Here is a 13,501-nt window from a genome sequence, read left to right as displayed (position 1 = left end):
GTGATAAGAAAGTCAGGGAGAAGTAGGGGTGGGGGTGGGGAATAATGAGTTCAATTTTGGACATGTTGAAATCCGGGTGTCTAGAAAACATCCACTTTGAAATGTCCAATGGCAGTTGGAGATGTGACACTGGTTAGGGCTTGACAAGTAGATTGGAGAACCATCAGCATGCAGATCACAACTGAATCCATAGACGCTGATGAGATTACCAACTCAAACAGTATAGAGAGAGAAGAGAAGAGGGCCCGTGACAAAGCCTTGAGGGACATGCACGGGTTAGCAGGCACAGTGTCACCTTGAGAAGTTCCAGCAAAGGAGACTGAGAAAGAATGGTCAGATAGGAAGGAGGAGAATCAGGAGAAAGAGGTCATGAAAACCTATGGACAAGAGAATGTCAAGGAGAAGGTGACTGAGAGTGGTCGCCTTTTCTACAGAGTAGCCAAGAAAAATGAGGATAGCAAAAAAAGACCATTAGATTTGGCAATTAAGGTATCATTAGTAACTTTGGAGAGAGCAGTTTTGGTTGAATGATGAAACGATGACTATAGAGAGTTAAGAAGACAGAAGAGAGAAAGTGGAGGTACCTATTATAGAAATAGCTTTCCTAAGGAGTTTAGAAAGTTTAGAAAGGGAGGAGAGATATGGAATGCTACCTAGCAGGTATGGATGGATCAAGTGAGCATATTTTTGAGGATAGAGGAGACATGGCCACAACTGTAGGCTATATAGAAACAGCCAGTAGACAGGGAGAGACTGAAGATAAGTGAAGGAGGAGGGTTGATAAAGGGGTCAATCTACTGGAGAAGAGGAGATGGAATGGGATCACTTGTGCACTTAGTAAGGAGAAGGGTCACCAATTCATGTGAGATGGGTGAAGAAGGAGACAGTGGCAGAAGATATCTGGGTGAGATGAGATGAGGAAGAGAGGAAAAGAAGAAGCTAGTGGAGAGTGACCTCAATTTTTTTTACTGAAATATAAGGCCAGGTTCTCAGCTGAGAGGATAGGGGGAGAGGAGTTATGGTAGGTTTGAGAAGGCATGAAGAGATTTGGAAAAGCCACCATGGCGAGTAGGATAGTGAGTCAGTCAGGTATAAAAGGAGGGCTTTGCTGCAGTGAGGGCTCAGTTGAGATTACATGACATCAATTTGTAACGGATCCAGTCAGCATAGGTTTCATGATTTTCTCTAGCTTTTCTTTGGCAGCAAATGAGGAGGGGTGAAGACAGTGCATGGTGGTAATGACCCAAGGCTGAAGCTTGGCAGGGCAATACTGGCAATAGGATAAGGGGGCAAGGGTGAAGAATAGATTTAGGAAAAGTGAGATATAGATGTGGAATAAGCTATGCATATGGGCAGAGAGGGGGATTTCATAATTCAGAATCCTAGAGATTGCATAATTATAAATGATAGTATAATCAATCAAGTAGGATTTATTAATTGCCCACTATGTTCTCGGAACTACACTAAGTACTGGAGACAAACAGGAAGGCACAACAAAAGCATGATCCCTGTTCTCAGGTGGCATAGAGGATAGAAAAACATACTGAAATTGCAGTTAGGAGAACCTGAGTTCAAATGCTGCCTGAGACACTTGTTATCCCATCTTTGTTGTCATTGTTGTTGAGTCATCTGAGTTGTGTCCAACTTTTCATGACCTTATTTGATTTTTCTTGGCAGAGATACTGGAGTGGTGTGGCATTTCCTTCTCCAGCTCATTTTGCAGATGAGGAAACTGAGGCAAACAGGGTTAAGTGACTTGCCCAGGGTCACACAGTTAGTAAGTGTCTAAGGTCAGATTTTAAGTCAGGAAGATCAATCTTCCTGACTCCAGGCCTGGCATTCTATCCACTGTACCACCTAGCTGCCCATTACCCTATGGATATGACCCATAGCAAATCATTTCATTTCTCTGGAACCCAGTTCCTCACCTGTGAAATGGGAAATACTATCTTCTGCACAAAATTGTTATGAGGTTCAATACAAAGTGCTGTATTGTGTGGTTTGTCCTTCGTTCTCAAAGAGAACCATGATGTCAGGAAGATGATGCCATGACTTGCAAATGAATTGGATTGTAGTGAGGGAGGGCTGTGCAAGGTCACTAGCCTTATTTTCTCTTCCAGAGCCATCTGGGTCTAGTGGCCAGATATAGATCAGGACGACTGGACATGGCCCAGGAGGCCGTGGGAGACCTTGGCCTTTCTAACCTTGTGCTGTATAAATGTTGGCTGTTAACTATTACAGTGAGATCTAAGTAAAGACTATTACTGTGGAGGACTCAGGTGGATTGAAAAGGGTAGGCCATGAGCATGTCAAAGTCCCACTTAAACCGTGGTTCTTTGGAAGTAGCCTGAGGTCATTGACACTCAGCCTTTCCAGCTTCAGGTGTGTCTGAGGCCCAGACCTTGGGGTAGCACTATGTCATTTTTAGCCAAATACAGATAAAATAGCGGCATTTTGACATGTAATAGCATTAGGCTCTATTGGTTTTGTTAATTTTGATTTACTTGATATATTGAAATCAGGAAGTATGCGAAGTTGACTATGGTGGAGCAGATTCATTTTCTGTTATCCATTTTTTTCTTTCCAGGGAAGTTTGGTGAGCATTAGCAGCACTTGTACAGAGGTGGGCAGTTTTGACAATGCTGATGTAACTGGAGAAATACTATTCTCCCTTCAGTACGACTTTAAGGCTTCTACATTAGAAATCTGCATCAAAGGTTGTAGGAACCTAGCCTTTGGAGAAGAAAAGAAGAAAAAATGCAATCCGTAAGTTGCTATTGTTGTTTTTTCATATGATGGTAAAGAAAAATATTCTTCCTCTCCTCTCTGACCTCTTTCCTTTATACCCCATATCAGTGGTTCTCAAACTTTTTGGTTGCTGGACCTCTCTACACTCTTGAAAATTATTGAACTGCCCCCAGCAATAGCATTTGTTTATGTGGGTTATACCTATTGATATTTATCATATTAGAAATTAAATGTCTTAGTATTATAATAAAAATAGTTTTAATCTCATGTTCCCCCTGAAAGTATCTTGGTGCTCCAGGGATCCCCAGACCATACTTTGAGGACTCCTGTATCTTCCTTTGTTTTTTGTTTTAAGCCTGAGATGTAGGGGGATTATCAACTCTTATAAAGCTCTTAACTGAGATTTTAAAAAATAGCAGTGGCCCCTTATGTTTTTAGTGGCTTGAAGGCAATTGCTGGAAAAATTTAAGCCTCAGTCTTCTAGCCCTACCTTTAGACTTTAGGGACACCCAACTTGAAAGGCAAGCAACTAGTCCCTGAGGAGGAATTACAGCTGTCCATAATAGCAACTAATTGACCTCATCTTGCCCAGTGCTCCCAGCTATAAGAATGGTAGCTGAAGTCCTCTGTTCACTGGTAATTGATGGAGACTTATGGTTGGAAGCTGTCTCTGGGTATTTATGATGACTGGACATTGTGCATTGTGAGGAGATTGAGAAGAAGACAGAGTGTGTGTGGAATCAGACAGAGCAATTCTGAGCAAAAGCAGGTGTGTGCTAGTAGTGAAATTTTGATGAAGGGTATATTCATTAAAATATGTGAATTAGTGCCCATGAGTTGTGGGGTGTTTTGGGTGTGAATTCCCTGAACAATCTGAGGGTGCATTTCTGGCCTTGCTCCCTCAGGGGAACCTCCACTCAAAGAGTATTGGAATGATAACCTGTGGAGTGACCTGGCTCCTAATGCCAGCCCTCACAGAGTCACTCAGCATTTTGGGCATGGTGAGGAACAGAGCGCTGATAGAGATGTGCTTGGCTCTAATTATGTGTCCCCAGTAGTCTCTGTATGAGTAGCTGGGGGAGCTGGAGCCTGAGGGTAAGGGTATGCATGTGGGTCTGTGCCTCCAACTCTCTGTCCTCCCCCGCAGTCCCCCAGGCATAGTCACTCCCAGACAGATGAGAATTTATTCTCTTCTAAAAAACCCCAGAGGAGATTCTACAGCATTCCTTAGTAAACATGTGGTCAGCAGTTCTTCATCTACTGAAACCTCTTATGTTGTAGTTTGCCCTCACTGGGTCTTCTGTGGGGGTGTGAGGAAGGGGAAACAGCTGACCACCATCCTTGCTAGAATAATCCTTCATACTCCTCACTGTACTCTTTGATTGGGAAGTTATTTTCTTTTATCCTTTGATATCAGAGTGAATACCTTTTCAGCATTAAGCAGGATCACAAATAGAAAAAGTGATGAATTTGGAGTCAGGAGAGACCAGAATTCACATCTTGACCCTGATGTTAACTGTGTAACCAATGGACAAGTCATTTAATGGTTCTTTGCCTCAGTTTCTTTATCAGTAAAATGAGGATAATTATAGCACCTGCCTCATAGGATTGTGAGAATCAAATGAGTTAACTGGTATAAAGCTCTTTGCAAACCTTGAAGCACTGTGTAGATACCAGGTAGTATTTTTGAGTGCATTTTTTCTTTTTCTTTTTTCTTTTGGTGAGGCAATTGGGGTTAAGTGACTTTGCCCAGTGTCACACAGTTAAGTGTTATGTGTCTGGGGCTGGATTTGAACTCAGGGCTGTTACTCTATCTACTGTACCACCTAGCTGCCCCTGTATTTTTTCTTTTAATTTATAAGGCAAAGAAAACAGGATACAAACTTTTATAAATGTATATACAATAAAGTATATAAAATATATACAATTATGTATAAAATTATATACAAATATAAAATATATAGAAAATAAATATGTAAGTATATATAAATATATATAAAGTAAAATTATAATAATTACAATGAAATTGATGAGCTCCTGGTTTCTCTAATGTTAAATCCTGAGTATTTGCAAGAACAAATAAGTAAGTAAGGTGTTGTCCAAACCGCATGACCTGCTTCTGCCTGTTGTCAGAGAGATGGTGCACTGAAGGAGTGCAATGAGACATATGCTATCAGGCACGACGATGAGTAATTTGCATTTCACTGTTATATAGAAAGGGTCGGGGGGGGGTCAATATTGGGGGAATCATTAGGAAGTGACTGGGTGGGAGAAAAAAGAATATCAACAAAACATTAAAAAAAAAATAGGTCAGACTAGGAGAACAGACAGCCCACACAATGTACATTCCCTTTGGAAGGCATCACGTGAGGTGTTTCTGTATGCGTGTGTTACATAGAAAACGTTTCAAAGAGTTTTGTTCAATCCAAGTTTAGCTAAAATAAGTTTGAAACCCAATGGGCTTCAAGTTACACACAGTTTATACAGATAAATGTATCCTTCGGGGCACCAATTACACCCTTTAGCTTAAAATTTACTTTAAAAATGTGAAAAGGTTTCAAGAAGCAAAAGACAAGGGTTAAGGACCAGGGGGTGGGGAGTGGGGCAGGAAGAGAAGGTTTGCCATTCATTACGTGGTGTTCAACTTTTTTGGAATGTCACGTAGAAGAAATCCTGATCTTTTTCTTTCTTCTTACCTTTTTTGGTCCTCAGCTATATAAAGACCTATCTGCTACCTGATAGAGGCTCTCAGGCCAAGAGGAAGACAAGTGTCAAAAAGAACACTGTGGATCCTCTCTTTCATGAGACTTTGAAGGTACAGGCAGGTCAACATTCATTCAAAGGCTTTGGCCCCTTTGCTACTCTGGGCCCAATATTTGCATGGTCAAAGTCAAACTAATGGGTTTTACCAAGTCCGTGGGTTAGTTAAATTAAAATTTAAAAAACAAAATAAAACAAAACTCCACCAACAACCTATACATAGATATCTGTAAACCTCTGTCAATAAGTTGCAAGTTGGGGAAAAAATAAATTTGAGCCTTTGTTCAGGAAAAGTGCAGTGTCCATTGAACTTGGGAACAATGTTTAGTTAATGATTTCTGTGGGGGGAAAGGGTGAAAAAGAGAACCTGGCTGGACCCCATGATCTATCTCTGAACTGGGCTAGGGACAAGTTTAAAAAAAATCCTTTGACTTGTTGAATCTTGGTGAATATCAGAGAAGCAGTGTGTTGTGTGAATGGAGATACATGTTAAATAAGATACATGTTAAAAAGAATACACGATACGTGAGGTACATGTTAATAAGAATAGCAACTCATGGATGTAACACTTTACACAGTGCTTTCCTCATGACCCTGTGAAGTAAGTAATGCAAATATTATTTCCCCCATTTTACAGATGGGAAAACAGGTTCTGAGAAGTTAAGTGACATCTGTAGAAAATTTTCTTCTGCAGATAATGAATGGCACCCCCCCACCCCAGGTTTCAACTAATTTTGATGGGAAGATGTGGGCTAAATTATAGCAGTTAGGTATGCTCAGGCTGAATACCCAGACCTAGGAAACTGATTAATAGATCAGCATTGGACTAGAGAGAGGCCTGTAGTTTCATGCCATGGAGTTCTGCCCCTCATCCCATTCTGTTCAACATTTTTATCAGTGCTTTGAATAAAGGTATAGATGCCATGGTTACCAGATTTATGGATGGCACAAAATCAGGAAGGGATAGCTAACACATTGTAGGGCAGAAGTGAGATCTTAGAGCAATCTTGTACCTAGAAGGTGCTTAATAAATGCTCATTTGATTGGATTGGATTCCTAGGACTTGCCAGGAAAGAACCTCACCCTGGGTGCCAGAGCAAATAGTCCTATTTTAAGCAGAAGATGCCAATTCAGTACAGTAAAGCTGGGCTTCTTCCAGATCGAGAGTTTGACTGTACAAGTCTGGAATGGAAATTTGACACCCGGGAAGCCGTGGGACTGTTTGTGTTTCAGAATCATTGTACAGGCAGGCCCTGGGCAGCTTCTCTCTTTAGACTCTAATAGCATGCCTGAATCTTGAACAATTCCCTGTGTTCCTCTCTATTCTCAGCACTGTTCTTTGTGTTGTGTGGCTATATGGTATTATGTGTGCCTTCCTGGCTGCAAAGAGACAGGTGGAGGACATTCTCCCATATTGCTGTTTTTCAGTATCGTGTGGAGTATTCCCAGCTGCAGACCCGGCTGCTCCAGGTCTCCGCGTGGCACTTGGGGACCCTCACCCGGAAAGTGTTTCTGGGAGAAGTTTTGATTCCTCTGGCTTCCTGGAACTTCGAAGATAGTACAGTACAATCATTCCACTGGCATCAGCTCAAAGCTAAGGTGATTCCTGAGTTCAATGGGGTTCAGGTCATGTGGCAGAAAAAAAATCTCTCTTAAAACCAACCCCTCAGAGGGCCAGGGGGGATGAAAAGGTTACTGGGAAGAAGTGGATCTCAATCACTTTGCCTTCATGGAAGGCTTAGCTGGCTAGGACTCATTTAAATTCTCTAGGTAAGATAATGCTAAAACTGTCAGATGGCATAGTAGAATTTCACAGAGCTAGTTTACTTTGTGATTAAAAAAAATCATTGCTAAGGTATTGTTTAAACATTTGAATATCCTCTTAGGCCTTTTTTTTTTAAAGCAAACTCAGTGTGACACACACAAAAAAGAGATCTGAGCCAGACTGTCAGGAGTTCATGCTCTGAGTGTGCTATGACAGATAATGCAGGGCCCCTTCAGTAAAGGTGTTATTTTTTTTTCTTTAATTATTTGATTAAGAAACTGTGGGGGAGTAGAGTATCTCTACCACTGTAGAGCCCGCATGTTTCCTGCCAAAGACTTCCTTTTGGCACCTTACTCAATTTCCTGAACCTCCTTCCAAATTTCAGTTGTAGTTAGTATTGGCTGGTGACGATCACCCCACCTTTCCCTGAAATTCCTAAAGCCCACAACCTGGAATCACAGGCATGAGAAGGCCTTGGGGTGCTAGTCAATCCGCTCCTCTGCCACTGAGGTAAGGGTAATGAACCACTGATTCCACTCATTTGTGATCATCTGAATTTCAGTCCCAAATGTACCCTAAAAACAATAACTTTAAAGTAATGAATGACATGCTAATTAGAGCAAATAATCTTTAGAAAATTTAACCAAGTCTAGAACACTGAACCAGAGAGGTAGCTATTTCAGAATTGGTTCCGTAATTCTAACAGCAGCTTTGTAGTGTGAAAAGCTGTTCATACCTAGGGATTTGGATTTACAAATGAGGAAACTAAGACAGTTGAGTGACTCGCCCACAGTCACACACAGCACGTATCTGAGAAAATTTTGAATTCATACCTTCTTGACTCCAAGTCCAGCATGGTGAGTTCTAAACAATATTCACCAAAAATGAAATTGACGATAGCTTAACAGATGTCAAATGACTGGTTATTGGCACTAAGTCATTTTGGAATCATTTGTGTTTAATTAGATTATCTACTGGTTAGAACATTAGTAAACATTACACCAAAATAGAAGACAGGATAAAGATGAGAGGCTCCAGCTTCTGATCTTAAAGAGTGACCACCAGCACTTCAAAGGGAGTAGAATTCATTAAGCCCATCAAGCCAGGAGCTTCTAAGATGTCCTCAGCATTTTCCCGGATGGGTACTAAGAGAGCCAATTAAACACAGGCTAAACTCACAAAGACCTGGCAAGGGACAGAAGAGTCATCAAAGTGAGCAAATACATTGCTCATAGCTCATAAAGGGCAGAGGCAAAGGAATGTTTTTCATGCAAAGAAATGAAACATCCACAATTCAAATCAGTTAGAAAGGTCACCAGGAAAGAAACTCTTCACTTTGGTAGTGTAAGAACATACAGACCTCTCCCACGCTGACCCACCAAAGACAGACCCTCTAGAAGAGATGACTCCTATAGGTATGGAGACACACAGAAAGCTAAAGGCAGCCCCTTCTCTCTCATCTTCTAGCTGATGGCACAGCACTGCAGGGTGTTACTCTTACACATATCACGGAGCAAGTTATTTCATGCCTTCCAGAATAAGAGAGGCCTGAGCTCAGAGGTGTGGGCCATGGAGTGTATCCACGGACTAAGGCATCAAAGAATATTCTTAGACGCTGAGACGAAAGGAGGGGGAGGCTTCTTATTCAGCAGAATGTTGGTTTCCAACATGCCTTTTCTCCTTTATTTCTGTTGTAAACTTGAAAAGATACCCAACCCTCAATTATTTAAATCTTGAAGAGGAGGACCTTGTGAGAAGTCAAAAGGCACATTCATAAACAGCTGACCTTGGATTCAGAAAGTCCTGGATTCAAGCCCTGCTCCTAACATAAATTAGTGGTGTGACAATGGATGAGCCACCTAAACCCTCAGGGCCACCAGACAACTCCCTAAATTGCAGGCAGATTACTAATCCATATTCCTGGAGGGAGTTTCTACATTGATGACTATTGCTGGCCTTTACTAAAAGAAAAAAAAAAGTAGAAGTTGGGGGTTGAGAATGAGATGAAGAGCTGGGGTATCTCAAACACAGTGTAATACACACTGGCAGTCACATCTACACTACTGCTTCTACCTACATATACCTGCTTGCACTCCCTTTAAACATACTCTTCCCAATAAGAAAATAGAGGGATTCCAGAAATGAGTTATTTTCCTATATAGAAACTGACTGCGCTCTCTTAGCATTGCTCATCCAAATAAGTATCAGCTCCTATTTAGGATCAAAGATTTTGTATCTAGTATCTCAGGGCTCAGTGCACAGGTGAGGTGTGGCAGCCTCTGCTCTCCTTCAACCTCCTGCAGTTTTTCAGGGTAAGGCTCAGGGCCAAATCATCAGGGCTCCATTCCCAACCACCCCTTCGCTTTCTTGCTCCAGGCCAGAATCATGGCAAGGGCTCCATAAATCCAAGGCATGCCTTTAATACTCTGGACTGATTCTGATTCATGCTGTGGTTTTCTCTCCCTCTCCTTCACAGAATTACAGAACGGCAGAATCTCAGAACTGGAGGAGACCTCAGAAGCCCTCTGGTCTGGCCTGTACCTGAAGAACGTCCTCTCAAACAAACATGCCCTGCAAGTGTGGGTCCAGCCTTGCTTGAAGTGCTCCAGGGGGTAGCCATTCCACCCAAGGCTGCCCACCCATTTCCACCTTGACATTGTTCTGTTTGTTGGGGATTTTTCCCTAACATCAAGCCTAAATCAGACTTTCTGCTCCTTTCGTCCAATGTTTATAATCCTATTCTCCGAGGTCAAGTACAGCAAGTGACAGCCTTCTGATACTCAAAGACAACTACCATGTCTCCCCTTCTTCAGTTTAAACATCCCTGGTTCATTCAGTTGACTCTTACATGGTGTGATCTTGTAGCCTTTCCTAATTCTGGTTGCCCTCTTCTGGATGCGTCCATCCATGTACTTAAAATGTATGGCCCCCATCTGAGCACAGTGTTCCCAATATGGATGGAACAGGGCAGAGTACACGTGATTGAATTAGCTTTTTTTGGCCACAGTATCATACTGTTGATGCATATTGACCTTGTAGCCTACCAAGCCCTACTCCCCTACCCCAAACTACTGTCTGGCCATGTTTTCCCCATCGTATACTTGTAAATTTTATTTTATTTTTAATCCATGACACGTTACATTTTTTCTTATTAAAGTTAATCTTAATATGATTCACACTCTTGTTCTCGACACAGACTCAGTGAGATTCTTAACTTTCTTTCCACACCCCTAGGGCCAGTTTCTACCAGCGTGCCATCCTGATAGTTAGCCTTTAAAGAACGTCCTGATGCTACTAAATGCACAGCCTCCTCCACCACAAAAGTGCCAGAAACTGTGTCCCAGCCCAGTCCCTGATGTCCAGCTGGCCTGCCTTCCAATCTGGGTGGTGGGCCTGCAGAGAAGTTTTGGGGAGATTCTTCATGAATAGCTGAACTCCTGGGTAATCCCACATTCTGGCTTTTATCACCAGTGTCAATCTCTTCCATTCACCAACAATTCCCTTGGCACCAAAAAATGTTAAGATCATTGTTTTGATTTGATCTTTTCTTTGACCCTCCCTTCTCTCTACCAGAGTGGCTACATAGCTGCAGAAAGGCAGATGTTGGGTGGTTAAAGGAGAAACTAGAGAACTGGATAATCTACAGACCATATTTGTGTTTTGATTGATCAAGATTTGATTTTTTTTGGTGGGGGAGTGGAAGGAATTCTACCCTCCCTCTAAACAAAGATACTGGTAGCAAGGTGAATCAAACTGATATTCTTTCCTCCCACCCAGAATTTTATGATCCTGGGCCGCTAGTCAGGTGGCAATTTCTTTCTTTCTTTTTTTTTGGGGGGGCTAGGCAATGGGGTTAAGTTACTTGCCCAGGGTCACACAGCTAGTAAGTATTATGTGTCTGAGGCCAGAATTGAACTCATGTTCTCCTGAATCCAGGACCGTGTTCTACCCACTGTGCCACCTAGCTGCCCCCAGGTGACAATTTCTGAGGCTGATTATCTCTTAGAACATTGGCTAACAGATCATGACCCAGTAGCACTGGGCCAGGACAGTCATCTTAGGGTGGCCAAGCATGTCAGCCAAAGTCATGGGCTTAGATGACTCTTTCAAACAGTAAATACCCAATGTGAATCCTTCAGTCAATCAATTGATATTTTCCAAGCACCTATGAAGTACTAGAGAGACTCAAAAAAGTACATCATGTGTTAATTATGTGTGCCAAATCTCTCATATTGCCATGTCAGGTAACAAGGCATCTCTCCTAAGCCTGGAGAGACTTATCCTCAAGCTCATCAAAAAGTACCGGTTTTATTAATTTTACTTATTATTTAAATAACTTTGCAAGACTTAAGAACTCTGATTAATGCAATGACTGACTATCAGTCTAGAAGACTAATGATGCAACATACCACCCAGTACTTGACAGGTGGAGAATATGACATATTTGTGGACCCAGCCAATGCAAGAATTTGTTTGCTTGACTGTGTATTTGTAATATGGCTTATTTCTTTTTTCCAGGGATGGGGTAGTGAAAGAAAGAAAAAGGAAACAAAGAAAAAGATAGAAAGAAGGAAAGAAAAAAGAAAAAGGAAAGAAAAGAGGGAAGAAAAAGAAATGAAAAAAGGAAGGAAGGAAGAAAAGGGCGCCATTGAGGCATCTTTCTAAAAATGTAGAGAAGACAACTGAAAGTCAGAAGAGCATAGTTGAGCAGACCAGCTTTGAAAGTCAGTCTTTACTTTTTATATACTTAAAGAAAAGCAAGCTCTGTAGAATAGAAATCTGCAGTTTCATGTGTAATCCTCTTTTTCTGTTCTACTCTGTGTCTGGAAATGCCATCTTATTTGGTGTTACGTTTGGAATAAAAGTCTACCATTTCATCTATGAAGTCTCTTTTGAATGCCACCCCCAAAGTTGTTTCTTCCTCATCTGCTCATTCTAAATGCCTCTTCCACACTCATCATGTTCTAATCTATGTTTTATTTAGATGCATATCTTAGCTTCCCTACAAGATTGTAAGCTCATTCCTTGAAAGGAGTCATCTTATTTATTTCTATATTCCCTCTCCCACTCTCAGCATAGTACCTTGCATACAGTAGGCACTTAATAGGCAAGTGAAGGCCGTGTGTTTATTAAACACTTACTATGTGCCAGGCACTGTGCTAAGTGCTAGGGATACAAATGCCAGCCAAATGAAAGATGGTCCCTGCCCTCAAGGAGCTTTTGTTCTAATGGCGGAAGACAACGTGCAAAAGGGAGTTAAATGAAAAGGGAGTTTGGAGGAATGAAGGCTAAATAGAGTTTGGAAGTCCAGAAAGTCAGAAGCACAGCCAGGAGGTTGACCAACCTTGGCTTCTCTCCAAAATGGAGGACCTGGATGGAACTCTCCAATGAGAAAAGGGTTCTGACTTGGGCCCCAGCACTGAGGCAGGTTCCACAGTTTCCTGAACAGATCACTGACTGACTGACTGACTAACTGCCCCATGACTGACCACCAGAAAGAAAATGACTTACCAATAAACAGTGCTCTAGAACTGGAATTCATGTTTGTTTCCCCTCTGAGTAGTAAGAAGACTCACACCCTTCTAACTCTGTAAGACTACAAAACTGCCAGGAGTCTAATGGGACTTGCTTAAAGGAAACTAGAAGCAGCAGAACCTTAACTAACACTACCAGGAGTGGGGAACCTGCAGCCTGGAGGCTACATATGGCCTTCTAGGTCCTCAAGTGTGGCCCTTTGATTGAATAAAAAAAACCCAGTCAAGTTTGGATTTAGTCAAAGGGCTACACACTTGAGGACCTAGAGGGCCACAGTTTCCCCAGTCCTGCTCTAGGCAAATAGAGCTTTGCTCCAAGGTGGGGTACTTCCTTCCTGAGAGGGGGAGGGCATGCTCCTTCCTGTCACAACTGCATTCTTTTCTGTGTTGGCCCATCATCCCAAACAGTGCCTCACTTCGTGTTTTTCTACTGGCCTATGCTGCTAGGAAGCCTATCTGTCATTCCTAAATGCTCCCACTGCAGGTGGGGGCAACATATATGGGGGACTAGCGGTCAGGGACAGGTTCTTTGGTTTGGGAAGGCACAGAGTGGAACAAGTGGACACTTTATTGAAAGTGCTTTCTAGAAGCAGTAGTACTACTGGTTTCATTACAGTTCCTGGAGGAAGAGGCGGAAATTTGGAAAGGAGAAAGGAGGGAACAGGGCAGAAGATGGCTGGAGTATAGAAACATT

General features: G+C 42.0%; 1 protein-coding gene across 1 annotated transcript in view; it reads left to right on the top strand.

Annotated features, from left to right (window-relative positions):
• The window catches only part of SYTL3 (synaptotagmin like 3), a 93,725-nt gene extending 81,575 nt beyond the window's left edge, over window positions 1–12,150 (top strand). The window contains exons 10-13 of the mRNA XM_020986706.2: window positions 2,588–2,766; window positions 5,461–5,563; window positions 6,937–7,107; window positions 9,750–12,150. Of these exons, the coding sequence (XP_020842365.1) occupies window positions 2,588–2,766; window positions 5,461–5,563; window positions 6,937–7,107; window positions 9,750–9,818 (522 nt within the window). The 3' untranslated portion in view covers window positions 9,819–12,150. The remainder of the gene's footprint in view (window positions 1–2,587; window positions 2,767–5,460; window positions 5,564–6,936; window positions 7,108–9,749) is intronic.
• Window positions 12,151–13,501: the final 1,351 nt, after the last annotated feature.

Source organism: Phascolarctos cinereus, unplaced genomic scaffold (genome assembly GCF_003287225.1).
Source record: "Phascolarctos cinereus isolate Bilbo 61053 unplaced genomic scaffold, phaCin_HiC Scaffold_5;HRSCAF=322, whole genome shotgun sequence".
Classification (NCBI taxonomy): Eukaryota; Metazoa; Chordata; class Mammalia; order Diprotodontia; family Phascolarctidae; genus Phascolarctos; species Phascolarctos cinereus.
The sequence above is the reverse complement of the archived record's forward strand: the minus strand, read 5'-3'. Positions and strand labels throughout refer to the sequence as shown.